Source organism: Centruroides vittatus, unplaced genomic scaffold, assembly GCF_030686945.1.
Source record: "Centruroides vittatus isolate TY-2023 unplaced genomic scaffold, ASM3068694v2 contig_1342, whole genome shotgun sequence".
Classification (NCBI taxonomy): domain Eukaryota; kingdom Metazoa; phylum Arthropoda; class Arachnida; order Scorpiones; family Buthidae; genus Centruroides; species Centruroides vittatus.
In genome coordinates, this window is record NW_027120854.1 from 288,208 (window position 1) to 313,458 (window position 25,251).

Below are 25,251 nucleotides of genomic sequence, written 5' to 3' on the forward strand. Positions count from 1 at the left end.
GTAAGCAGGGAATAAATCTTTAGGTTTGTGGACACACGAGACTTTCTACGTCACTGCGATGCAACTTTTTCCATTCGTGGTCCCTCCGAAACGTCATCACATTTCGATCCCTCTACGAAATTCCTTATCAATCAAGGAAGTATCCCTTTGTAGAAGTGGGAATGGCGGAGGTTCTCCGTCATCCTCATTTCGCATAGATACTTCACGAACAAAGGGATGCTTCATTGATGGATAGGGAGTTTCGTTAGGGGAAGCTCTCGAAGCGTCACTCTGATGGAGTCGATAGTGTGTCGCGTTGAAGTACTGGGGAAGAAGCTAGTTACGTTTATACACAAGTGGAGAGTTATCGCTAATATATTCTGGGAGGCGAAACGAGAACACCGCTTATCGGACCCCCGATATCTTAAGTAGGGGGTGTTGCCACGCTTCCAAAAGTCTCGTTAAGAGGGCCGATTTGGGTTACGTAAATGCCAGTGTTTACGACGCGTGGCCAAAGGATTTCCACACGTTGGCAAGCGTGACGGCAAGCTTACACAATTCGATTACATAAGGGGTAGGCCGACGATTACAAACTAGGTGCGGAAGATGTCGAATCTCTACTATATATAAACAGAGTTTGGCACTAACACAGAGTGACTGAGTGACAGAGTCATTCGGAGAATTTGTTTACTTTCGTGGAAAAGATGGCGCGTGGGTGCCTTCTTGTGTCATTCAACGCTTCAACGGGTCCGATCGGAGAATAGGGTCGTCGACACTGTCCGCAGGGGGAAGGAAGGTCGAGTCTACGTTTCCCGCCGTCGGGACGGAAATAACGCTTTAGAAGTCACCTGCTCGCGCTGCGCCCTCGGTGAGAGTGCTATTTATAGAGGTTCCTCTTTCGTCGGACGAGAACCTTGGCCTACCTTATTCCTTCTAGACCTTGTTCCTCACTCATGGCTGGTAGCGGGTGCTAAACGCGCGGTGATGACTCTGGATCCGGGAAAACTCAAGCCGAGGAGGCACTCCTCCCCGGGGTGCAGGATCACCCAAAAGAGCGCTTCTATGGACGATCATCATTACTTCCCTTCGTCCAGCGACTTTCCTCGCTTTCGCAGCAACAGCGGATGCCGGATAACCGAGAAGAATAAGTGGATGGGAGGATATCAGTTCACTTATCCGGTGATGGGCGGCGGGATGAGCGTCAGCGAATCGGAATTCCATTGCAGGGTGACCGCCAAGTATCGCGCCATGTCCGGTTACAAGTACGTCTATCCCCTACCAGGTAAGGTGGACGTTAGTCGCGAAGATTTGGTTAGTTTCCGCGACGAGAAAGTCTTCGTCCCCAGGGAGGTGGACAAAATCGTTCCGGGAGGGGTGAAGGAGGTGTTGAAAGCACGCGACGGAGAGGAGATTTATATTTCGAGCCACGAGGGCGAACTAATGGCGGCCGCCGTGAAACCCATAGCAAAGAAGAAGAAATACAGGAGGAGCAAGACCCTCCCCACTCATTTGGAAGCCACGCCCACAACAGGGGATAGAGACGAATCTCCGGAAGGGAGGGTGGAAGGAGAAAGGGGCAGGGATACAAAGAAGAAGGCAGAGACACTAGTAGAAGAGGTAGAAGAGAAAAAAGAGGAGATTATAGAGGAGAGTAAAGAATCTCTGGAATCCGTTAAGGGGAGTTGGTTGGATAAATACAAAGCGGAATGGAAGACTTTCTCTGTGGAAAGTAAATACGCCAGCAACTGTTTGTTAGATTTTGGAGAATATCGAAAGTATTGCGAGGAGGAGCCAGGGATCGATTTCAGTCAATTTGAAATACGCGAAGAGGAGGAGGAGGAAGAGGGAGAAAAGAGAGCCACACATCGAGCCTTGTCTTCGGAAGAAAATCGTCTAACGGAAGTGACAGAAGAGGAAAGGAATGGCGAATCTGTCTCCTTGATATTAGAGAAACTGGAGGTCAACGGGTTAAAAACAGAAGTTCGGAATCAGTCGGAAGGCAATACAGAAAATGTACAATTGGAGGAAAGAAAAGAGAGTGTCGCGAAGGGGGAAGAAATTAAATTATTGGAGAGGGAGGAAAACGTTTCCATAACTGTTACCGAAGAGAAAACCAGAGGGAAAGCGGAAGTCGAGGGAAAACCTCCACCCCCTATAGTATTGAATGACACCACAGAGGGCAAGAGTCGCATCCTGTGGAGCGGATCGCAGCCGCGGGATTATCAAACGGGCGGAGAAACCAAAGATGCGAGTGAAAGGAGGCGAGAAGACAAAGAAACGGTGGAACAGACGGACGGGATACCTCAGACTGATTCCGTACCACGGGAAAACGGAAAGGAAAGTCAAGTATCGGAACAGAAATTAAATGGATCGTCGAATGTGGAGGAGGAAAGAGAGAAAGAATGGAAAAAAACAAAAACAAACGATACCAATGCCAACGAAGGAGTGGCCATTTCCGAAATGGAGATCGACGTCTTCCGAGTGGAAAATGTTAACAAAGATGGCGTTAGGGTGGAAGAAATCGAGTTAAGTAATAAAGCTAATGTAGACTCGGAAAAGGAGGCGAAGGGAGACGCCGCAGGGGAAAAAATTTTGTCAGATTTAATGGAGACGAGGGTGGGAGAAGAAGTAAGAAAAGGTAGCGTGACGGAAGAGAACGACGAAAGGAAAGTATCCGGAAGCACAGAGAAGAGTGTCACCGACAGAGAAAACACGGAACGGAACGAAGAGGATTTTAGAAAAGTGGTGGAAGAACAAACTCAGAAAGCGGAGGAAATGGAAAAAAGACCCGGAAGGAAGGAGGAAACGGAAGTAACGGGAAAGAAGACGGACGCGTCCGTTTCTTCCGATCGGTCGGACCCACAACGCGACGACGGGATCGCGAGGAAACAGGAGAACGTAAACAGTAATTCGGTATCGGAAGCGAAGACAAAACCGGAAGAGAAAAGCCAAGAGAATCGGAAAATGGAATTAGGGGAGGGAAAACATTTTTTTATTGAAGTGGGAAGTGAGAGTAAAGAAAGTGTGGCGAGAGCGAACAATGCGGATTCCACGCGAGAAGAGGATGGCAACGTCAGTTTGAGATCCCACGACGGAACGGAAGAACGGGAGGGAAGGAGGAAAGAAGAAATGGTTATATCCGGGAAGGAAATTGAAAGGAAACGGGAAGAAACCGAAGGGAAATCAACGAGTGACCAGTGCATAAACGGTGAAAAATTTTCGAAAGTAAATAAAGCACCTCTGAAGACAGAGGCGAGGAAAGAAAATGAGGGTGCAACAGAGAATGTGGAATCTGCAGAAAACGTCCAGAAGGAAACCAGGAAAGAGGCGAAGAGGGAGGACACGATAAAGGGCGCGAAAAAAGAATCCGTTTTAGAGAAAAATAAAATATCTGACGAACACAAGACGGAGAGTAAAGTCAATCGGGAATTTAACGATTCTTCCTCGGCTCCGGAGGTAAAAGACGAGGAAAAGTTACAAGAAAGAAGAGGAAATGCGGAAGAAAGAGTGGGACAAGAATGTAATACGTCCGTTTCGGAATCAGATTTAGTGATAAGCTTACACAAGGAAAGAGAAGAGAAGAAAGTGGCTAAGGTGAAGACGGAAGACACGAAAGAATCGAGGAAGGAAACTGGCCAGAAAGAATCGTCGATCGGGTTCGGAGAGGAGAAAGTGAAGAGGAGAGAGATTGTGCCAGCCAGGGTGGACCAGAACGGATGTATCTCGAAAGATTTTGTTGCAGAGCGCGATAATACAAAGCAGTTTCGTCCGATAAAGGAGGAAGACTCGGAGCAAACGATACAAGAAATTTCGTGCAATACAAAAGAGCTAGTGGAGGAAAACGGGGATTTAAACGGGGGAATTCAAAGAACGACGATTTGTACGAGAGAAAGCGAAGATTTCCAATCGAAACTGTCACTAAAACGTTATAACCGTGTTTCTAACTTGGATAAAGCGTCGACAAAGATTAGGGTGGAAGAGAATCCATGCACTAACGGAGATTTAGTCCGTCTTCATCAGTCGGAAGCGTCTATGGTGGAGAAGATCGATTTCCGTTATATCGGGGAGGAAAGCGGAACCTCTTTCCCATCAACGGACGAGTGGACTTTGGGGGGAGAAAGAGAGAACGGATTGGCTATAAGGGGGGAAGAAATAGGCGCTTTAGCGAGAGAAAAGGAAGGGACGAAGGACGAAAGGGATTGCGTAGATTTGCGGGTGAACAGCCTCTTTTCCGCATTTCGACGTTACTCCCGATCGGAAGAACAAGTCGTTCGCGTCTTTACTTCACCCCCCGAAACGGGGGTAAAACTGACAGGGAGCGAGTGCTCTTGGGTGAGGGAAGAGACGGAAGACAGGGAAAACATACACCCGCACCAGGTAAGACTGGTTAACAAAGATTTTCCTCCCTCCCGCGACGAGTACCACCTGTTGTATTAGTAAAAGAAACCCCTCATTCTGATCCGGGTATGGTTTTTCAGAGGCGTGACGTGTATGTGGCAGTCATGGATTTCAATCCCGTGGAGTGCGATATCGGGGCCATCCCCATGAGGAGTGGACAGGAGGTGGAAATCATCGACTCCAGCAAACCCAGAAAGTGAGTACTGTAGTTCATTTTTCTCCTCGACGGTGCCAACCGTCATTTACGGGTAGAAATTACGGTCTTTGCAAGTATAAAAACGGAGATTTCTTTGTTTCGGGAGGATCTAAAATAAAAAATGGCGACGTTGACGTTTTTAGCTTTTACGAGCGAAATCTGCGGGCGGTCGGGTCGTCGTTCGTTCTACGACCCACTCGACATCTGTTCGAGATTTTCGCATGAGATAAACAAATCGTTTGAAGTGTTACGACCCGCTCCGCATGGGTTACGTCGGCTTCTTTAACCCACCCTTCGCTCTTTGCCATCCTTCTATTGAATTTTCTCGGGTTTCTTGAAATTATCTCCGCAATTTATCAATATAAATCGTGAAAAATAACAAGCGATTTCTGTGCCGTCTTCTGAGGATTTCCTCTAAACTTTTTGGCACTGCGGTGGAAACAACACGAGTACATTGTGTACGCCAAATTGTATTGTTGTTTGCTTTGCATGAACTCTACACTTATACAAATAATTATAAAGCGCGTAACGAGAGAGGGAAGATACTGGTACCGAAGGGAAGAGAAATTGGCGCGTGCGTCCGATGGCGGAGACCGTAACCTAGGCAACGAAGATAAGTGGGCCAAGGACGTGAAGTATTTGCCAAGTGGAATCTGCCACTGCCAACGAGATTTCGTTTGAAAGATTTCGTTGTCGTTTCTCTATTCGGGAATGCGATTTGTTACGCGCTTCCTATTGTTAACGACGATTAAACATCTGTCGAGTCGACGCCTTTCCTTTAAGTCTCGCCGATCCTAGCAAAATTCGAGATTTTACGCCAGCCGAGCGTTTTATCTTGTCACAGGATTGCGTGACGTATTTTTCTACAATCGAGCGTTATAAAATGACCCTCGACGCGTCACGGTGACGTCGAAAGAGAGCCGATAATTTCGTCGTCTAAAATTAGACAGTAAGCGGGACGTTACGAAACTTTTAGGAGCGTCGACGCCGTTGCCGTAACTATATTTATCCAAATGTGCCCTTTACTCGATTAACTAATCGCCATCGATGTTACGCTTGCCAAAAGTTATAATTTAACGTCGCTCCACCAGAATAACGCGAAATTTTAATGCTAAAATTACTCGAAATATTACGTTACGGCGAAATAGTTACGTAAAGTCCGTCGGGGAAGAAATGACGTTACTCGAACCCGACGTCGATTTAAATTATTGGAAATAAAAATGTAGACGTTGTTACGCTATTGTTTATCGTCACAGAAACTGGCCCCTGCTTAGGTGTTACAAAAGTGAAGAAAACCCGGAAAACTCCACCCGGCCGACCTATTGGCCGGATTGGCCGGACACCAACCCACGACCAGTGTTCGATGGTAGTCCACTCGACCACCCGTGGGCACTTTTAGATGACGTAACTGATTAAAATATGGCGTAAGCCTACTAAAGTAACTTTCAGTATACATTCCCTCATTAAAATAGGAAAGACGGGGATTCTTTATGGAAATCCTAGTCTTCCATAGTTGCGTAACTAGTCTTCTACGTCGACGAATGTAGTTCAGGACTTCCTAGTTACGCAAATCACAGAAAGCACGGAAGACTAGGATTTCCACAGAAGTCTTCCATAATAAAGTACCACACGGGTTATTTGTCTCGTTAGCGCATGATTAAGTTACGTCGCAAAAGCTCCGTGGTCATTAGTTACGCATCGCTTCGAATTGCATCGACAGAGCCGAACACGCTTCACAAAAAGGGGAAAAGAATTTGTTTACATTTCGTAATATTTGCACTAAGAAAGAATGACTGGCATCGTTCCTGTCACGTGTCGAAAAGCAAACAAACTTCTCGACACGTGTCTGCCAACTCGAAAAAGTGGGCGTCGGGTCGTGAACCCCTCCATTTACTTCGTCTCTTTGCCGTTTTACAGATGGTTAGTGAGAACCCGATCGCTGAAAGGAGGAGAATCCAAAGAGGGGTGGGTTCCTACCTGTTACTTAGAAAAAAAGACAAAGTCCATAACGGACATCACCACGCAGGCCGACACCAGAAGCGATCCCAAAGAGAGGGAGGCGGCCACCAGGAGAGAGTAAGTCGCTGTGGTTGTGGATGGAGAAACGAGGAGGGAGGAAAATTAATTATTCTCGTTTACGCTTAGGGCCATAGTAAAGGAACTGGTAGAAACCGAAGAAGACTTCGCTAGGGACATGCAATACGTAGTGGACAATTATTATCTAGAGATGGACAATACGAGGATGCCTAAAGACCTTCGGGACCAACGAGAATCCTTGTTTATGAACTTCAAACCCATCTGCGAATTTCACAATAAGTAAGTTTCTTTATAATTTTCGTTTCTGCCTGTGTTCGGGTCTAACTTTCTTCAAAATTTTAGTGTATTGATCAAAGGAGTCCAATACTACGCCAAGGAGCCGGCTCTGTTAGGCAAAACCTTCTTACGTTTGGTGAGTAGTCTCTCCCCATTAACCTGTAATCCTCTTTTCTACGGTGTTAATCTTTACCTTTGATGTAGGAGAGGGATTTCGATATGCACGTGAACTACTGCAGGGACGAAGCGCACGCCCAACAATTACTCTCCACCGGACCTTTGAAAGAATACTTCAACGTAATTACTTCTCGCTTTGCCTCCGTACTTGATCTTTGAACTTTCGTTAATGTTTCTATCTTCTTGCAGGAACACAGTCGAAGAATCGGGGACGATAAAACCCTGTCCGAACACCTGAAGTTACCGATCCAGAGGATCAACGATTATCAATTATTGCTGAGGGTAAGTGTTGAGACTCGTGCCTTATGTTCTTGCCAACGATGACATCAGATAAATCTTTGCAGGAGTTAATCAAGTACACGGCCCGTCTTAAAGAAGACACTAACGATTTGCAGAAAGCGTTAGACTTTATGGTGTGCATACCTCAGAGAAGTTCTGATCTGAAATATTTGAATGCCATGCAGGGTTACAAAGGGAACATCCATAAACTCGGTCGTTTACTCAAACACGTAAGTAATTCAAAGGAAATAACACCTAAAATTGTAAAAAATGTCGTCGTCGATTTACCCTATTGTTTACCAATAGGGTTGGCTAGAAGTCATCGAACCTACTAAAACTGTACAAGAAAGATACGTATTCCTGTTCAAAGCGCACATGTTTATCACTGACATCAAACGCATCACCACAGATAACGACACTTATATTGTTAAAAATATCGTAAAGGTAAGAAAAAAGGCAACATCATCATCTCTTGTCTCATTCGAGACTAACACGAGCTTCCTTTTTCAGTTACAAGACGTGGAAATTGTAGAAAAAGCCAACGGAGACGATCGAGCCTTCAAGGCTCAACACAAGAACAAAGACAAAACAGACTATCCCATAATATTTCGCGCTGCCAACAGCGATCAGAGAGAGGCGTGGATTAAAGAAATGGTCACTCGATCGGGTAAGCATCCATTTTTCGGCTCAAACATTGTAAGAACCTTTCTGATATTGCTTACTCCTGTAGTGATAGAAGACCTGGGGGAAGACGAACCGGAACTGGCTCCCGACTCGGCGCAGAAAGTAGCTTTCGAGAAGGAAATGGAAAACACAGAATCCGACATCAAGTCTGTGGAATTGGAGGAAGAACGCACGGATGCCAAGATACCCTCTTTGACCTCCGACATTAAAATCGAACTTCCGGAAGAAGAAGCTACTACCAACATCACGGAGAGTTTGAGATCCGAATCTCTCTCCTCCCTCGAAGGTAATGCGCATTTCGACTCTCAACGCTCATCTTAAATTATGACAGTCGTAACAATGAAATTTTATCAATATACAGATATAGAAGCTAATCCAAAGGGTAACCCTGGAAAACCACAGTTCCAGAAACCACTGAAGGGAATAACGTGCATGCGTAAGTTGAGCGTGAATTACACGATGATCCACACTCTTCGGAAACGTGACTACGGTCTGTTTTTACATTGCAGAGGGAGAATCCGCCACTTTCGAGTGCGTGGTGGCCTCCACCCCACCGGCCACGGTGAAGTGGCTGAAGAATAACAAACCCATAGCCAAATCTCAGAGGATAAAGATTACTTCTCAGGGAGACAAATACACACTGAGCATCAAAGAAGCGCTACCCGAAGACGTAGGTCTATACACCGTAATGGCCAACAATGCTCAGGGTTTGGTGGCTTGTAGTGCCACTTTGAACGTTAAACAAGGTTAGTGATTTCAATTCGAGTGTGCAAATAATAACACAAAACTGCGTAAAAACACTATCGTAGGGGATATTTAAGGGATTTTACGCTTATTTTTCAGGAGGTCTGGGCGTTCCCAAGGAAGATTCCCGTCCCACTACTCCGGGTGGCACCGAATTACCCCACGCTCCAGTTTTCAAAGTAAAACTTAAAGACACCGAGCTGTTGGAAGGAACCTCTGTCCGTTTCGAGTTAGTAGTGAGAGGAAACCCTCAACCGAAAATCACCTTGTAAGTTCTTATACCTTGCCCTCTTGGTAGTGGCAAGTTATCCTATGGGCAAAAAGGGCGAATGCTTGGGCACCCGAGCCAAACTTTTATAAGAAAATAAACTTACTTTCCCAAAAAATTCCCAGAAGTCCCCATGAGATCCCCTAATTGAAATTCGCTCGGGCCCGCGAAGCTATAACGTGCCATTGCCTCTAGGACGATCGAAAAGCGAGTAAAATAACTTTTATTGTCTTTAGCTACAAAGACGGAAAGGAACTAAAAGAAGACGAAAGGGTGAGGATATCCTACGAGACAAAGGAAGTTTTCGAGTTGATTTTGGACCACGTGACCGGCGCCGATGCCGGAGAATACAGCTGCGTGGCAGTTAATAGCGAGGGAAAGGACACGACTACGGGGGTGATTAAAGTCACGAGTGAGTCTCCGAAGTCGGTGTTACGAATGGAATCAGAAAGTCACCATAATTAATTAATTAATTATCTTTGTTTACACTTTAGAGCATAAGATATTATTCCGCGGTCTGGAAGAAGAATTAGAAAGACCACCCACTCCTAAACCCTTCAAGTGGTAAGTAAGAAACACGGGGTCGAAGATTTACGTGTTGCTAGGTTTTAACTGAAAAACACTTGTAATTCCTCTTTAGGTTTAAAGACGGAAGGGATTTCGAAGCTAGCGATCGCTTCCAAGTGTCCTTTAGTGAAGAGGAAGACACCTTAGCCTTAGTTTTTCAGCGAGTAACCCCCGATGATGCGGGTTTGTACACCTGTGTGGCAAGCACGTCGTCGGGAAACAAAATCTCGTGCAGTGCCGAATTAACGGTGCAAGGTGAGTGTCGAACCGTACCCTTATTTTCCGGGATTGCCGAGTGTGTTGGCAACAACTAAACCGTAATCTTTGCAATAAAGGTTCTGTCAGGAAACTTCTCAGAGATCCCGAAGCACCGAAGATTAAAGCTAGCATTTCGGATGTAGAAGTGAGCGAAGGAGCATCCGCCATGTTGGAATTGAAGGTCACGGGTTATCCCAAACCCAACGTTACTTGGTAATTATCGTGGCAAGTTTAAGTGTGACGTCGAAACAGTTACTTACGCCGCATTTGTCTGTTCAGGTTCAAAGACGGGAAGGAGATCAAAGCCAGCGATAGAGTTCGCTTCCTGTTCGAGGACGACGAATCTTACACCCTAATTATCAAGAATGTCAAGAAGGAGGATGCCGGCAAGTACAAAGTGACAGCCAAGAACGACATGGGAGAAGTGGAAGAGTCGTGCAAGTTGACAGTAACGTGTGAGTAGAAGTTTCCGAGTTACCTATTTAGTCACGTGCCTGGTTTCAAACATCGTTCGACGTTGCAGGTCCACCCTCCTTCCGGAAAAAATTAAAGGATATGGCAGTTATGACTAACGAACCCGTCAGATTCGAGGTGGAAGTGGAAGGAAAGCCCACCCCCGAAGTCAAATGGTAAAAAGATTTTCTTGTATTCTAGTGTTTTGTAGGTTAGAAAACGGCAGACAACGAAAGAATTCTAAAACACATACGTCTAGTTGTTTGAAGTATAGTGTGTGTCGTTATATAGGTACAAAGACGGACAACAATTGTCCGAGAGTGACAGAATCAAAATGCTGCAAGAAAAGGAAGAAATATTTGCCATGATGATAGACAAAGTGAAACCCGAAGATTCCGGAAATTACTCCTGCGTCCTGACCAACGAAAGCGGAAGTCAAGCCGGATACAGTAACCTGGTCGTTAACGGTAATCACGCGCTTCTTTCCTACCCCCATTCGGTCGTAGTAAACTTATTGTAGAAAGATTCTAACGGGGATACGTTGCTTGCAGCTCCCCCGTCTTTCACCAAAGAAATGAAAAACGTGGAATGCAGCGAGGAAGAAACCGTCAGTTTCAGTCTGAAGGTTTCTGGAAATCCCAAACCCACTCTGAAATGGTAGGATTGCGGGGATTTTGTGTCAAATTTGTGGATGGATGGACTGGCAGTATAAGTAGATTTGTTTGCTTCTAGGTTGAAGGACGGGAAGGAACTAAACGTGGACGGGCGACACGTGAAGGTGACAGAAGAAGACAACACGTACACCCTCACCATCGATAAAGTGAAGAAGGAGGACGTTGGAAAGTACGCTTGCGAGATCGCTAACGCTCACGGCAAAGCTACTACGTGTGGAAATCTCTCCACCAAAGGTACGAATTTTGGCACGTGTTTCGAGCGCATTTTGAAACACGTTAACGCGAATTTGTTCTGTATACAACGAATGTCTTTACTATTATTAACACTAACATTGAATTACTCCCGAGAAACTCGAACCTTCGTTTTCAGAGTACGAAATAAAAACTGAAAATTTGGAAAATTTTCGGGGATTTTCTCATTTTTTTAGTGTCTCTAGAACAATACCGAAAACACGAAAGCTCTGATTTTACATTTCAGGCAAACCGGAATTTACCAAGAAACTTTCCGATAAGGAAGTTAAAGAAGGAGACGTTAACGTGGAATTTAACGTAGTGGTGAAGGGTTCTCCCACCCCCACCGTCAAGTGGTAAGCTATTGATAGATCGATTCCTCCATTACAAAGGACTACGCGCCGTTTCCTGACGAAAGCCTTGTAACGAATTTTCAGGTCGGTGAACGGAAACGTGGTAACGGAGAAGAAGAACTACAAACTGGTATCCGAAGAAAGCAAAGGGTCCTACACCTTAAAAATAGAAAAGGTAACTTTGGAGGAATCTGGTAAATACACCTGCGAAGCCAGCAATCCGCAAGGAAGCGCCTCTACTAGCGGGATCCTGACTGTTTGCAGTAAGTTAATTTCGCTTCCGCGCTTGGCGAGTCGTTGGGAAGGAGTTTAACACCAGCCATTTACTTGACAGAACCGCTGTCCTTCACGCAAACCCTGAAAAACACGGAGGTGAGCAAAGGAGAAAAGGTGTCCTTGGGAGTGAAGTTCTCGGGAGAGCCGAAACCCACCGTCAAGTGGTCAGTGGCGCTACGATTGCTCGAGTGTTTTGAATTAGCCGCTTGTTAACGGTCGTGTTTGACAGGTCAAAAGACGGGAAGGAGCTGAAGGCGGGCGGAAAACACGCCCGAGTAGAAGAATCGGCCGACTCTTCCACCCTGGTCTTGGACGAAGCCCTGAAGACCGACGAAGGACAGTACAAGTGCGAACTGAGCAACAAATTTGGCACCGAAAGCACGAGCGGAAGTCTGACCGTGAAAGGTAAAGTTCGAGACGAGTAACAGGTGGTTACTTTCGAAAATAAAAATAATAAGGGGATTCTTTTCTAGTCAAAGACGATTCCGTTGCTCCTTCGTTTATCAAGAAACTCCAGGATCAGTTGTCGGTGGTAGGTGATGCTGCCAGATTCGAAGTGCGGGTGACGGGCAAACCGAAACCCAAAATTGTTTGGTAAGTAGACAGTGGCGGGAAGAGAGGAAAGGGTCGCGTGACGACGCGGTTCTACCAAATTTTCACTTTCAGGTCGAAGGACGGAGCGGAAATGAAAGAAAGTGCCATCGTCAAGATGGCCTGCGACGGCGACGATTATTCCTTGACCGTCCGCGATTTGAAGGTGGAGAACAGCGGAAAATATTCGTGTCAGGCCAGCAACGAGAAAGGAAGCGCGACGGACCAGGCGGTCCTCACCGTGAAAGGTAAGAACCATCGATTGGCGCCATGCCAAAGATTTGGAGTTTGACCATCAAAAATTTGCAGAACCCACCAAACCCGTTATCGAGGGAGGAGGCGATAAGGAAGTGGAAGAGGGAGGAGCCGTCAAGTTCGCCCTTAAAATCACCGGATTCCCCATACCGGAAGTCAAATGGTAAAGATAATTCCGTAATTAGAGATTTAATTAATATAAGAAGCGGACTTACGGTACGTCGACAGGTACAAGAACGAGAAGGTGATTCAGGAATCGGATCAGATCGTCGTGGCTGCGGATAAGGATGCCAACAGCTACAGTCTGACCGTCAGGAAAGTAAAGCAAGAAGACGTGGCCACCTACGCTTGCGTGGCCAATAACAACGCGGGTACCGCTCGAAGCGAAAGCAAACTTTCCATCAAAGGTAAGACCCAGCGAGAGCCGAACCCGCGACAGTTCACTCGTCTACATTCTTCTATTTCGCTTTCCAGTGACTAAACCCGTAGAAAGCAAACCGGCATTCGTCAAAAAACTGAAACCCACGGACTTGATAATCGGCCAACCCGGAAAACTGGAAGCCAAAGTTTCCGGAGAACCCAAACCCAAGATCACGTGGTAAGTACGGGCTGCGCGTAACAAAGTTCCGTTCCCGGTTTCAAAATCTAATGCTGGCTCGTATATTAGGCTGAAGAACGGGGAGGAAGTCTCTCTCGGCGATCACGTGACCGCCAAGCAGGAACCGGACGGTACGGTGGCGCTCGTTTTCGATTGCGTTTCTCCCGACGACGTGGGAACCTTCAGCATCATGGCGGTTAACGACAGCGGCGACGCCATGAGCACGGCTCAGATCAACGCCAAGCGTAAGTATCCTGGCCGCTTTTCCTAGTCGTCCAGACGGATGGCTCCACGTAAAAATTCTCGTTTCAGCGCCACCCGGCGAGAAACCCAAATTTATCCAGGATCTGAAGGCCACTCAGTTACAAGATGGTCAAGCGGGAAGACTGCAGATCAAGGTGTCGGGCGAACCCACGCCTTCCATTAAATGGTAAGAGAACCACTTTCCTGTTCGTCCCGATTTCCCACTAAACCCAAAACGAATTTTTTGGTGTGTTTAGCCGGCTAACGAGAAAAACCCCCGTAACAATCTTCCGTTCCTTCCGTACCGTTTGCACGTTTGCATGTTTTGGGAAGCCAATGCATGTTCCCTGCGTTTTTTCGTACCGTTTCGTCGTCACACAGGTCAGTTCCCACCTTCTCTAACAAACTAACTAGTGCGCCAAGTGTCGTTACGTTGCGTAACCCCACTCATTGCCACGTCACCTTTGCAGGTTCAAAGACGGAAACGAGATCCTCCCGTCAAATCACTACACGATTATGGAAGAACCCGACGGTACGGTCAATTTGTTGATCGACAAAGTGGGACCGGAAGATGCCGGAAAATACAGCGTGGTGGTGTCTAACGACAAGGGTGAAGCGCGGAGTGAAGCTCCTGTCACTAGTAAGTTTATTAACAGTGTTGCCAGAAAGACAACCCCGAAATTAATTAACTCGGTTTCTTATAAAAGATGGGTTTGAGGCACCCTCGAACGGAGTGCCCAAGTCTATCTTTCATAAGAAAATATTTCCCCCAAAAATGCTTGAAGTCGCCACTGTACCTGGAGCCCTCTAATTCAAATTCGCCCGGGTTCCACCAAGTTATAACGCGCCACTGGTGTGGGGTATGGTTTATACAAAAACTGTAATAATAAAATTGATTTTTAGGGAAGGAGGTAACAATTTGCATTTCTCTTTAGCAATTTCACCCGTCACGGGTAAGAAACCAGAACTGCTGGTCGAATTGAAATCGGTCAACGTAACGGAAGGAGAACCTCTGCGACTGGAAGCTAAAATTTCGGGAGAACCCTCTTCCGTTAAATGGTAATCCTCTTTATTATAAGTATTTTCTGGTACGGGTTAAAGATCTTCACACCCATTCCCCGTCCAGGTTGAGGAACGGAGAAGAAATTCCGGTGGACGAGCGCGTTTCCGCCCAATCTCAACCCGACGGAACCTTTTGTCTGGTGGTTAACAAGGCGCTCCCCCAAGACGGCGGAAAGTACAGCATCGTGGCTACTAACGCCTTGGGTAAAGCCTACAGTTCGTCTCTAGTCGAAGTCAAAGGTCGGTACCGATTAAATTTCGCTCTTAAACCCTAGCGAGACGTTGCGTAACGCGCGTACTCCTCCCTCTTTTTAGCCATTCCTAAAGAGAAACCTCAAATCCTGGGCACTCTGGAACCTCTGGTGGTCAAAAAGGGCGAAACCGGAAAGTTGACGGCTAAAGTTCTGGGAGAGAATCCCCAAGTTAAATGGTAAGCCGCTCTTCGAGCCGTTCGGGCCGATTATAATTTTGGGAAACGTTCATCCCTCCTTTTCCCCCAAGGATGAAGGACGACAAAGAGGTGGTTCCTTCGGATCGCATCAAAGTGATGAAGGAAGAGGACGGAACCGTGGCCTTGGTGATCGACAACATGACTTCCGAAGACGCCGGAAAGTACAGTTTGGTGGCGGCCAATCCTCACGGAGAGAACAGGAGTTCCGCACCCATTTCCGTCACTCGTGAGACCGAGTTTACCTTTCCGGCCGAAACGCAACCCGACGTATTGTTTACCTGGTTTCTTCCGTTTTAGATCCTCCGTGTTTCGTCAAGACCTTGAAACCTCTGAAGGTGGTAGAAGGTTATCCCGCTCAAATTCCAAGTCCAAGTGGTCGGCATCCCCACTCCCGGGGTGAAATGGTAAATACAAAGGTTACCGTAAGTCGAGTGTTTGGAACACGCTAACGCGCAAGCACGAATTTCTAAATTTGTAGGTTAAGAAATAACACGGAAGTAAAAGCGGACGACGACAGAATATCCATTGTTAGTGACGACGAAGGAAACGCCAGCCTTTTAATTAAAAAGGCTCTTCCCGAGGACGAGGGTGATTACAAGTGCGTGGCCAGCAACACCAGCGGAGACAGCGACAGCGAAGCCAGTCTGACAGTCAGAGGTAATTTCGGTGTCGACGTTAACGCGGGATAAATATATAAAAGTTTAACCGGCCACCGCCCTCTACAGGTAGGTCTAAAGGAGGCGAAACCGAATCCGTACCCATGGTGGTCAGTCCTCTGAAGGACGTGACTGTGAAGGAAGGCGAACCGATGGTTCTGGAAACTCAAATTTCCGGTTTCCCCATACCGGAAGTGGTGTGGTATTGCAACGACCAACCCCTCCACGCCTCCGAATCCGTCCTACCCACCTTCGATGGCGAAAAGGTAAGCGAAGTGGCGCACCTAGTGTTTTCTTACTGGATTACCAATAAAACAACCCTTACAGGCGGTGTTGGAGATCAAAGAATCCGTGGCCAAACACGCCGGTACCTTCGAGTGCAGGCTGAAGAACCCTTTAGGAGAGACGAGTTCCAAAGGAAACGTTAAAGTGGTCGAGCGTCAAGCTCCCAGATTCGTTCAACGTTTCTACGACGCGCAGGTGAGTGGAGTCTGTCCCAAACTCCCTACTCGTTTCTTTCTGTGACGTTCTTCCTTTCTCGATCGCAGATAAACGTCGAGCAACCCACCAAACTGAGTTGCAGGGTGAGGGGCGATCCTCCTCTGGAGGTCACGTGGTACTGCAACGGCGAGTTGATCCAACCCGGCATCAAGTACGACACTCAGCAAGATGGAGAAACGTGCACTTTGACCTTCTGCGATCCCAACGTCCGCGACGGAGGAATTTACGAATGTCGCGTCAAAAACGCGGCGGGCGAAGACGTCAATTCCGCGCGCGTCACTTTCAGGTAAGAGGGGAAAACGTTGGAGGGGAATATTGTGACGTTTGATGACGTCAACGCTGATTCCGCAGTGAGAAACCGGAGAAAGGCGAGGCACCGCTCTTCCTGAAGAAGATCGGGGACGCGGAGGCCCTGGAAGGCATGACGGTCAAGTTCACGGCCTGCATCGCCGGCACGCCTCAACCGGAAGTGAAATGGTAAGCGCGCCCGTCTTCCCGGAAATGCTTACGATGCGCCAAACGACTTTTATCTTCCATTGCGCAGGTTTAAAGACGAGCAACTGCTAGAGAGTTCTCCGCGTTGTAAGATGGAACAGGAGTCCAGCGGCATCCTGAGGCTGATCGTTCGTGACGTGGACTCGACGGACTTCGGCCAGTACACGGTGGAAATCAGCAACGTGCACGGGAAGGAGAGTTGTTCGGCCAAGATGAGACCCGACAGTAAGATGGCGCCGTTTTACTCTCCTACCTCGGACTCGTATCTCGTCGTGAAAATAGCCCTTTTGTGCGTCGCCATCGCCTTGGCCCTGCTTCTAAACTCACGAACTCCCTCCGAACTCGTGTGCGAAGGCGAAAGCCTGCTGCAGGGCCTCGAGTACTTCGTGTACAAGTGCACCTCTACCGGATGCAAAAGTCCGTGAGACACTCGTGTGACGTCACGCAAGGGGAACAATGGTTTCGGTTTGTAAATGACCGTATAGTTGTCGTTTTTCCTTTGAAGTAGCGCGTGGCACCAATAGAAAATGTTTGCTCAAAAATAGGACCAAAAAATATTTTATTTTTCTATCGTAAGTAGATTTATTTATATATTTATTTTCCGAAAAGAGGAAGAAGAAAACAATTGAATTTTTGGCATTAACACACTACGCTTTGTTTACGTAGGAAAAGGGAATGTTTTAACTGCAAAAAAAAAAAAATCCTTGTAGACTCGTTTCAGGTGTAAGAGGCCAGACACTGCTTGAATGCCCGTCACGTGATACTGTGAGTAAATCTTTGATTTTGCTTGAATGTGGCACTTAAACTCAAAGAGCTCATTTCTAACACCAGTCTAACAACCGGCATGACCTAGGTAGTGTCGATGGAAGTGTCAACAGTGTTTCTCAATTACGTCGGATCAAAAATGCTTAACGGAGCAAACTCAAAACGGGTGGGGGAGGGAGCTGTAATTTTCACACTTGCCAAAATTCCGAGTTGAGAACCACTGCTTGTGTTACTTTTAAAATAATAATGTGAAAGGAATGTTGTGCTGTGTATCGTATAATGTACATATGTATTTACATATAACCATTAAAAAGTTTTATTTTCATTATTCTGGAGTGTTGGTGGCTTCCTTAACAAGCGGTGTTGTCATACACAGTATGACACTGCTGCGTTATACTTTTGGCTTTTTTCGATTTTGGCACGCTTCCTTCTGTTTTTTTCTAAACGCTCGTGAGCTCTTTGAGTGGTGAAATTTTCAAAAAAGTTCGCCGTATTCTTTGAAATCCAAGACGTAACTCACAGTGTCATCGGTATGGCAACACACTTCACACTTGGCGATTTTTTTGGCGATTTTGCGAGTGTTTTTTGGAGTGCTTAACTCGCTAATTTTGCGAACGGTGCGATTTATTTTTGAGACATCAAAACGGAAATTTAGCGAAAGCGCGAGAAGACTACAAATGGAATTGTTAAATGCTAACAAGTGGAAGTAGAAGACACTAGAATAGGGGTGAAGTGTTGACGATGCACGGATCTTAGAGATAGAACTCTACAGAACGGCAGTCATTTCTAAGTATAATCATCCTAATATAGAAGTAAATCGATGCATGGATTTAGTGCTTTAACAATTGAAAACCTACACCCTTCCATTGTTCGTAACCTTGGCTAAAATACATCTTTCATAATAGGTTTGGACGCTAAGTATCCGACTACACCGATCGGCGATCAGTTTATAGATTTCGACAAGTTCCGCAAGTCTGGTAAGTGTTAATTTAGTGTTATCGACCAGAGCGAAGCTCCTATCGGAATTTTAATAAAGATTCTTGCAGGTGCTCCCGTTCCTCTTCCGGAAAAGCCTTACATCGTAAGGATGTCCGACAAATACTTGACATTGGGATGGAAACCCTCCGTTCCCACGTCACCCAGGGTTCCGGTGACGTATCAAGTGGAGAAAGCCTTACACCCTGACGGAGAATGGTCCACGTATAAATCGGGTAAGAACCCACCCCGAACGACACCGGTAGTGTTCGAAACATTGCTGATATTCTTTTCGCATGAACAGGAATAAAGAACTGTCTGTGTGACGTTTTGAATCTGGAACCCGATCAGGATTATAAGTTTAGAATCAGGGTAGAGAACAAACACGGCGTGAGTGACCCTTCACCCTACAAGACGGCTCGTCGTAGCAAACTTTTAGAAACCAAACCCGTCAGTAGGTACGAACCTATGGATTTCGAGATAGAACATCCGGAATTAGAGAAACACGGTAAGTAGAAACAGTACTTGTGACTTCGTGTGTGTGTCTAGACTCGGGTGTTGTGACGACGTTTTGTCTCTTCCTAGCCGAAGCACCGAGATTCTTGCGCAAAGAGGAAGAAGCCATGTACGGTATCCGGGATCAACCTGTTACCATAGAGTTTTGGGTTTACGGATATCCGGAACCGGAAATCACGTGGTACTTTGACGGAAAACCGGTAAGGCGGCGTTAAAGTTGGAAACGGGGAGGTTTATCTGGCGGGTGCTTTGATCCGGTGTGAAATTTTTGTAGATGGAGAAAGATAAGTACGACTTCTTGCGCGACAGAAACGGAAAAGTGGCAGTGTTCCTCCCCAAAATGACAGATTCGGAAGTGGGGACTTACGTGTGCCACGCCACCAACGATTTGGGAGACGTCAGACAGAAGATACACCTCCAGATTGCGGGTATGACTAACTTCCGCTTAGTCAAAATAACGCCGTTAAGACGCCGAATACATCTTTATTCTTCTTATAACAGAGGCACCATCGTTCATCCAACGGTTGGAATTCGTTTCCATCATGAATAGAAGAAGCGGTCGCATGCACTGCAGAGTGACCGGTGTACCGTACCCCAAGATCAAGTGGTACAAGGACTGGTTCCCCATTTACGACTCCGAGCGTTACAAGATCCTGTGGGAGGAACCCGATAAGTGCACCCTTTTCATCAACGGCGCCATCCTGAAGGACTCCGGTCTGTACTCTTGTAGCGCTAGCAATTTGGCAGCCACCGTTTCCTGTTCAGCCATGGTCTCCGTAGAGGGTAAGGGGTATTTTCGATTTCCCTGTGACGTCGCGCGACTGTTTTGTAACGGTCTTTTCTGGTACCTAGAATCCGAGCTGGAACACGTGATGGCAACTTACAGCAGACCCAATATCGTGAAGGCACGCACGAAACCTTTCGAAGACTTCTACGATATAGGGGACGAAGTGGGAAGGTAGGTTCCGTTTCCTTCTACGATTTCTCGTGACGTAACGTGACCCCAACCGACCTTTCGGATGTCGTTTCCAGAGGAACGCAGGCCATCGTCTACCACGCAGTCCAGAGAATCACGGGTAACAGTTACGCCGCGAAGATGATGCACGGAAAAGGTAAAGTGCGGGAGTTGATGAATGCCGAGATGGACATCATGAATCACCTCTGTCACCCCAAACTGGTTCGACTGCTGGACGCCTTCGAAAGCAAATCGGCTCTGACACTGGTCACCGATCTGTATCCTTTCATTGTATTTTCTTAAATTCAAAGAGTGACGGACGAGGAACTTTCCTTGACTCTATCCAGTTGCGGGGGTGGAGAATTGTTGGACGGCATTCTAAAGAGAGGGAAGCTGACGGAGAGGGACGTGGCCAATTACATAAAGCAGATACTGGAAGGATTAGAACACATGCACGGCAAGAACATCGGCCATTTAGGACTGACGGTAAGTGGCTTCCGCGCCACACTTCCAACGTGTGTCTAGCAACACCACAATTCTATTGTTTCCACGTAGATCGGCGACGTTTTAGTCAATCACGTGAATTCCGATCTGATCAAAGTCGGAGATTTCGGACTGGCGGCTCATTTGCACCCGGAGAAAGAATATTTCTTGGATTACGGCCACCCCGAATTCGTGGCACCCGAAATCGCCAACAAACAGGCGGTGACGTTGTCCGCGGACATGTGGTACGTAACACGAGAATTTCTATTCTTGCCGACGACGAGAATCGTCACTTTCAATTCACTCTCTCTTTTTTTTCCAGGAGTGTCGGTGTTATCACGTATTTACTGTAAGTATTCTCGTTGCTGTCGCGCTTGCCACTTTTCCACCCGATAATTTCCCTCGATTTATCTTTCGTGACGTAGATTGAGCGGGATTTCGCCCTTTCTGGCAGAAAATGACATGGAAACGCTTAAGAAGGTCCAACAGGGGAAGATCAATTTCTTCCCCGATGCGTTCACCGGCGTTTCCGACGACGCTAAAGATTTTATGTCGAAACTTCTGGTGTTCGATCCCAAGTAAGTGTCCGCATTTAGCAAATAAAAGCGACAATTTCGTGCACTAAACTCTGTCTTTTTCATTCAGCGAACGCATGGAAGTCAAAGTAGCGCTGCAGCACAGATGGCTAACCGTAAGTAATTTCCTGTGTGTACGTATTGTTTTCCACGATAAAACTAAACCCATTGTCGTCGTAGGGGGAGGGAATCGCCGACGGAGACATCCACCTTAACAATTTAGAGCGCCTGAAAGATTATCACAGGAAGTGGAAAGACTGGGTGAGTGCGAAATTTGGAAATTAATTGTTGAAGTATGGACAATACGTTAAATCTCGTCGCTTGTTGCAGTATTCGAACGCGTCTTGCAAACGCTTCTACCGTCGACGCCCTCTGGAGTCCTGCTTCACCCATCCCAGCAAGATGATCTATCCGCCGGGAGAGGAATACACTCCACCCAGCAGTCCGGAACCGGAACTGGACAGGACTCGCGTGAAACCCGCGGAATTCGACGATACTTACAAACAGAGGATCAGCAGAGAGCCGGTGGATTTCCGTTCGGAAACAAAGTGAGTAATAAACATCCGAACTTTGGTTTAAAATTTGCACTTAACAAAACAACTATTCCGATTTTCCAGCTACCAGAATGGACCGGATACTTACCTTCTTCAACACAGAGATACGGAATTTCCGCTAAGAATCCGTGAATATTTGAGAATAGGAGCTTCGCTTAGCCCCAGTCTGGCTAACAGTTTGGGCGATACCCACTGGGGTGACAATAACGTGAGTTATTAACCCTTGTATCAAATTCCATAAACAGAGGCCATCGTGAAGGATCTGGGTACGAATTCTGTGATTTTTGTGTCGTACGGAATTGTCGGTTTTCTTCGCCGCACGCCACAATGGCATCGAACGCTCGATTAAAGATTCGAACCCGGATCCTCCGTGGTAGCCAGTCGACACCGGCTATTTATTCCATTAATTACGGATCCGGTCCGTAACTAACGTGAAAATGGAGACGGGTGCAGTGTTCTGGTGTCTAATCGTCGTCAAATTCTGGTGTTTAGATAACGGTACGAGAAAGACGTAGATTTGTAGACATAATGGACGAAGAAATAACGGACGAGAGAACGGGAAGAGGAACGAGAACCATTCCTATGAGGCTGCACCACGAACTGGGTACCACCGGTTACGCTAGAGAACAAATGGAGATGCTAAAGAAGGAAGTTTGGAAGGACAAAGGGAGTCGGGAAGTAGAAATAGGTAAATTTTCTTCTTTGTTTCGAATAGGAAACACCTACCTAAAGATGCGGGAAATTTATTTTCTGCTCTTTTTAGGATACGCGCCGTATTTTAGGGAGAAAATGCGAGACGTGGTCATCGAAGAAGGCCAAGACGCAGTGTTTTCCTGTTACGCCGTAGGCGATCCCCAGCCCGACTGTTCTTGGTTCAGGAACGACGGCATTTTAATCGAGAGTAGCAGAATTCAGGTATTGGTAACACTATTTGAAATCGATCCGGGAAATTTCAACCAACAAATGCCGCCAACGAGGCGTTAATTACAAATGAAACTACAGACAATAGCCTCTGTTCTCTTACAAATCGAATCTGTCCGTGGAGAGCAATGCAGAGGTATTCATGGAAGACCTCCGCTTTTGTTTTCTATGGATAGAGCCGAAGTGTAAGAGAATATTTACGTGTTTGGCTCGGTTCGACAAATTAAATAAATAAAAATCACGTGTTTACAATACCTTTGTTATAGATAAAACAGTCGAAAGACGGAAAATGCGAACTAAGACTGACCCCGGGTAAAGGATACGACGTAGGAGTCTACAAATGCGTAGCCAGGAATCTTCACGGAGAATCCACCTGTAGAGCCCGAATGAAATTAGGAAGTACGTGTGTCCGTTCGAAAACGCGTAACCCGACGTTCGACAATTTACAATTTATTCTTCTGTAAATTAGGTGTCCCGGACAGACCGGATACGCCCGAAGTAGACCAATATTCGGATAACGCCGTGTACATTACCTGGAGAACGCCTAAATACACCGGAAACACTACCATCCTGTGTTACTGCGTAGAATATCACAAAAAGGGTGAGTACGCGTTATATTTTTCTTTCCCGGTGCTTGTCTAAACGTTAAAATTTAACAATCAGGCGAAGCGGAATGGACCAAAGTGGCCAACAACGTCACGCACGAATTTTACGTCGTTCACAAACTGAGCCCGTCCACCACTTATCAGTTCAGAGTGAGTGCCAAGAACAAGTTCGGTTGGGGATTTCCCAGCATTCCTACCGAAAACGTCACCACCATGGCCGAAGGTAGTTAGCAATTCATTTAGTCAGCCGGCGCGTATCCTCTAATTAAACAAATGGCGCATTCTGCAGGTGCTCCGAAGATTAGGATAACAAAAGCCCGTAAATACCAGCAAGAGAGAACGGAACAGAACGAGGAAATAGAGGAGGAAGAGGAAGTGGAAGAGACGGAGATCGATTATAATATAGAAAATAATCCCATCCCTATCGTGGAGGGAAATCCTTCAGATCTCTACAACTTTGTGTCCGAGATAACGAGGTAAGTCCTTGTGTTTGCCACACGTATTCTATAGCCTAATAATTTTGATAGTGTGTTATTGCTCGAATGACATTTAGACAGTTCGGAATTGAAACTTACTTTGCTGTATAAATTTTAACATTGTATTGTGTCTGAGACAATGCAGACGATTCATTACGTTTGAATCGGCAGAGAAAGGCTTTAACATTTCTTCTGTTATACGTCGTGTCTGAAAAAATACATTTTGCACAAACCCGAATGCTAATTTATATACTTCTCAGGGGGAAGTTTTCCATCATGGTAAAGTCTTGGGTCAAGGATTTGCAGACGACTCTAATTACAAAGATCATCGTGGACACGGAGGGTAACGAGAAGGCGGGAAGAAAAGAATACGAAATTCACAATTCCTTGAGGCACAAGAACATCGTGGAGTTGATGTCAGCCAGTTACAAGGACAACGTGACGATACTGGTGATGGAGAAACTGTCGGGCATGGACGTGCTGAGTTATTTGTCCAAACACACGGAATATAACGAGGACACGGTTGCCAAGATAATGATACAGGTAATAGGATATATGCAGGCGAGAAATTGATTACGTAAGTGGATCTTTATTCCCGTGCGTTTCGACGTCTTTAGGTATTGAACGCCCTGGAATACCTGCACTTCAGGGGTATCTGCTACATCGAATTGCAACCGGATAACGTGGTGATGATCGACGAGAAGTACCCCAGGATCAAACTGGTAGATTTCGGTTCCGCCCGCAAGGTGCCCAAAGCCGGAGGTAAAATCGAGGTCAAAGGGAGGTTAGAATACCTGGGTAAGTAATAGTACACGCCGGATTACCGATACGCGCCACAAAGCCGAAATTTCTAATTTACGCGGTCTTTCAGCCCCGGAAGTGATCTGTCAAGAAGACGTGCACACTACGACCGACGTATGGGCTGTAGGAGTTTTAACATACATCTTGTGAGTATATTTCGCGGAATAAACGGACGGGAAAGCAGTCAAACAATTAACAAACCCGACTTATCCGTTTAGGTTGAGCGGATGTTCTCCGTTCAGAGGCGAAAACGACGATGAGACGACGAGTAACGTCACCTTCGTCCGTTACTGTTTCGACAGCTTGCACAAAGAAGTGACTGCCGAATCTACCAGATTCCTCATCCAGACTTTCAAGAAATGTCCTCTGTAAGTAGCTTCCTCTCTTTCAATTCTTAGCAATTTCGTCTATCGAATTCGCTTACATCTATTGTCTCCGCACGGTTAGGAAACGCCCCACGGTGGCCGAATGTCTGGATAACAAGTGGCTGTCTCCCACGGAATTCATGATCAGGAAGCGCGAAAGCGCGGTGTTCCTGGCTCACAGACTTCACGAATTTTCCGAGGCGTTCCACGCGGAAAAGCAATCTTCGACCAGTCAGGAATTGGAAGAGAAGTTTGGCATGGCATTCTCCAGGTAACCATTTTGCAAAGCTTTAAACGTGTCTTTTACTCGGGTGTCCATGGTTACAAAGATTCCTTTATGTTTACAGAGCCGTATCCCTGGAAGTGGATGCCTACGAAGAGATATAAACGAGACAAACGGCGGCGTGTATTTTTTTCTTTTGAACAAAGTAACTCCGGTTCGTGTACAGAATCAGCCTCCCACGCAACTGCCAAATGAAAAAGATTGGCGCATTTTCTAAATTTCCTTTGTATTCTTGTTAAATAAACGGGCCAACTTTTTTGTTTTAATAAGTGTGT

At 46.4% G+C, this 25,251-nt stretch overlaps 1 protein-coding gene across 1 annotated transcript; it reads left to right on the forward strand.

The window, feature by feature from the left end:
• Nucleotides 1-792: 792 nt before the first annotated feature.
• Nucleotides 793-25,245, forward strand: LOC136990819 (obscurin-like). The gene is given in 75 exon segments (XM_067289250.1): nucleotides 793-4,356; nucleotides 4,458-4,573; nucleotides 6,491-6,649; nucleotides 6,719-6,889; nucleotides 6,953-7,022; nucleotides 7,091-7,183; nucleotides 7,253-7,345; nucleotides 7,408-7,572; nucleotides 7,649-7,786; nucleotides 7,853-8,009; nucleotides 8,073-8,312; nucleotides 8,388-8,462; nucleotides 8,536-8,772; nucleotides 8,870-9,038; nucleotides 9,275-9,450; nucleotides 9,533-9,602; nucleotides 9,679-9,860; nucleotides 9,941-10,076; nucleotides 10,143-10,318; nucleotides 10,387-10,492; nucleotides 10,608-10,783; nucleotides 10,868-10,973; nucleotides 11,049-11,224; nucleotides 11,469-11,577; nucleotides 11,659-11,837; nucleotides 11,909-12,014; nucleotides 12,080-12,255; nucleotides 12,324-12,444; nucleotides 12,517-12,689; nucleotides 12,751-12,859; nucleotides 12,925-13,103; nucleotides 13,171-13,294; nucleotides 13,364-13,539; nucleotides 13,607-13,724; nucleotides 14,008-14,177; nucleotides 14,473-14,596; nucleotides 14,664-14,839; nucleotides 14,915-15,029; nucleotides 15,101-15,276; nucleotides 15,348-15,412; nucleotides 15,414-15,454; nucleotides 15,529-15,707; nucleotides 15,776-15,972; nucleotides 16,034-16,186; nucleotides 16,255-16,493; nucleotides 16,559-16,684; nucleotides 16,752-16,927; nucleotides 18,373-18,444; nucleotides 18,514-18,678; nucleotides 18,747-18,950; nucleotides 19,028-19,158; nucleotides 19,233-19,386; nucleotides 19,460-19,741; nucleotides 19,811-19,916; nucleotides 19,991-20,191; nucleotides 20,261-20,399; nucleotides 20,469-20,641; nucleotides 20,719-20,745; nucleotides 20,822-20,974; nucleotides 21,042-21,087; nucleotides 21,152-21,232; nucleotides 21,302-21,519; nucleotides 21,589-21,733; nucleotides 22,018-22,213; nucleotides 22,289-22,440; nucleotides 22,713-22,845; nucleotides 22,916-23,047; nucleotides 23,110-23,274; nucleotides 23,341-23,527; nucleotides 23,788-24,070; nucleotides 24,145-24,325; nucleotides 24,399-24,474; nucleotides 24,547-24,696; nucleotides 24,776-24,964; nucleotides 25,041-25,245. Coding segments are annotated over 75 exon segments (14,268 nt in total). The 5' UTR covers nucleotides 793-963; the 3' UTR covers nucleotides 25,081-25,245.
• The last annotated feature ends 6 nt before the right edge of the window (nucleotides 25,246-25,251 follow it).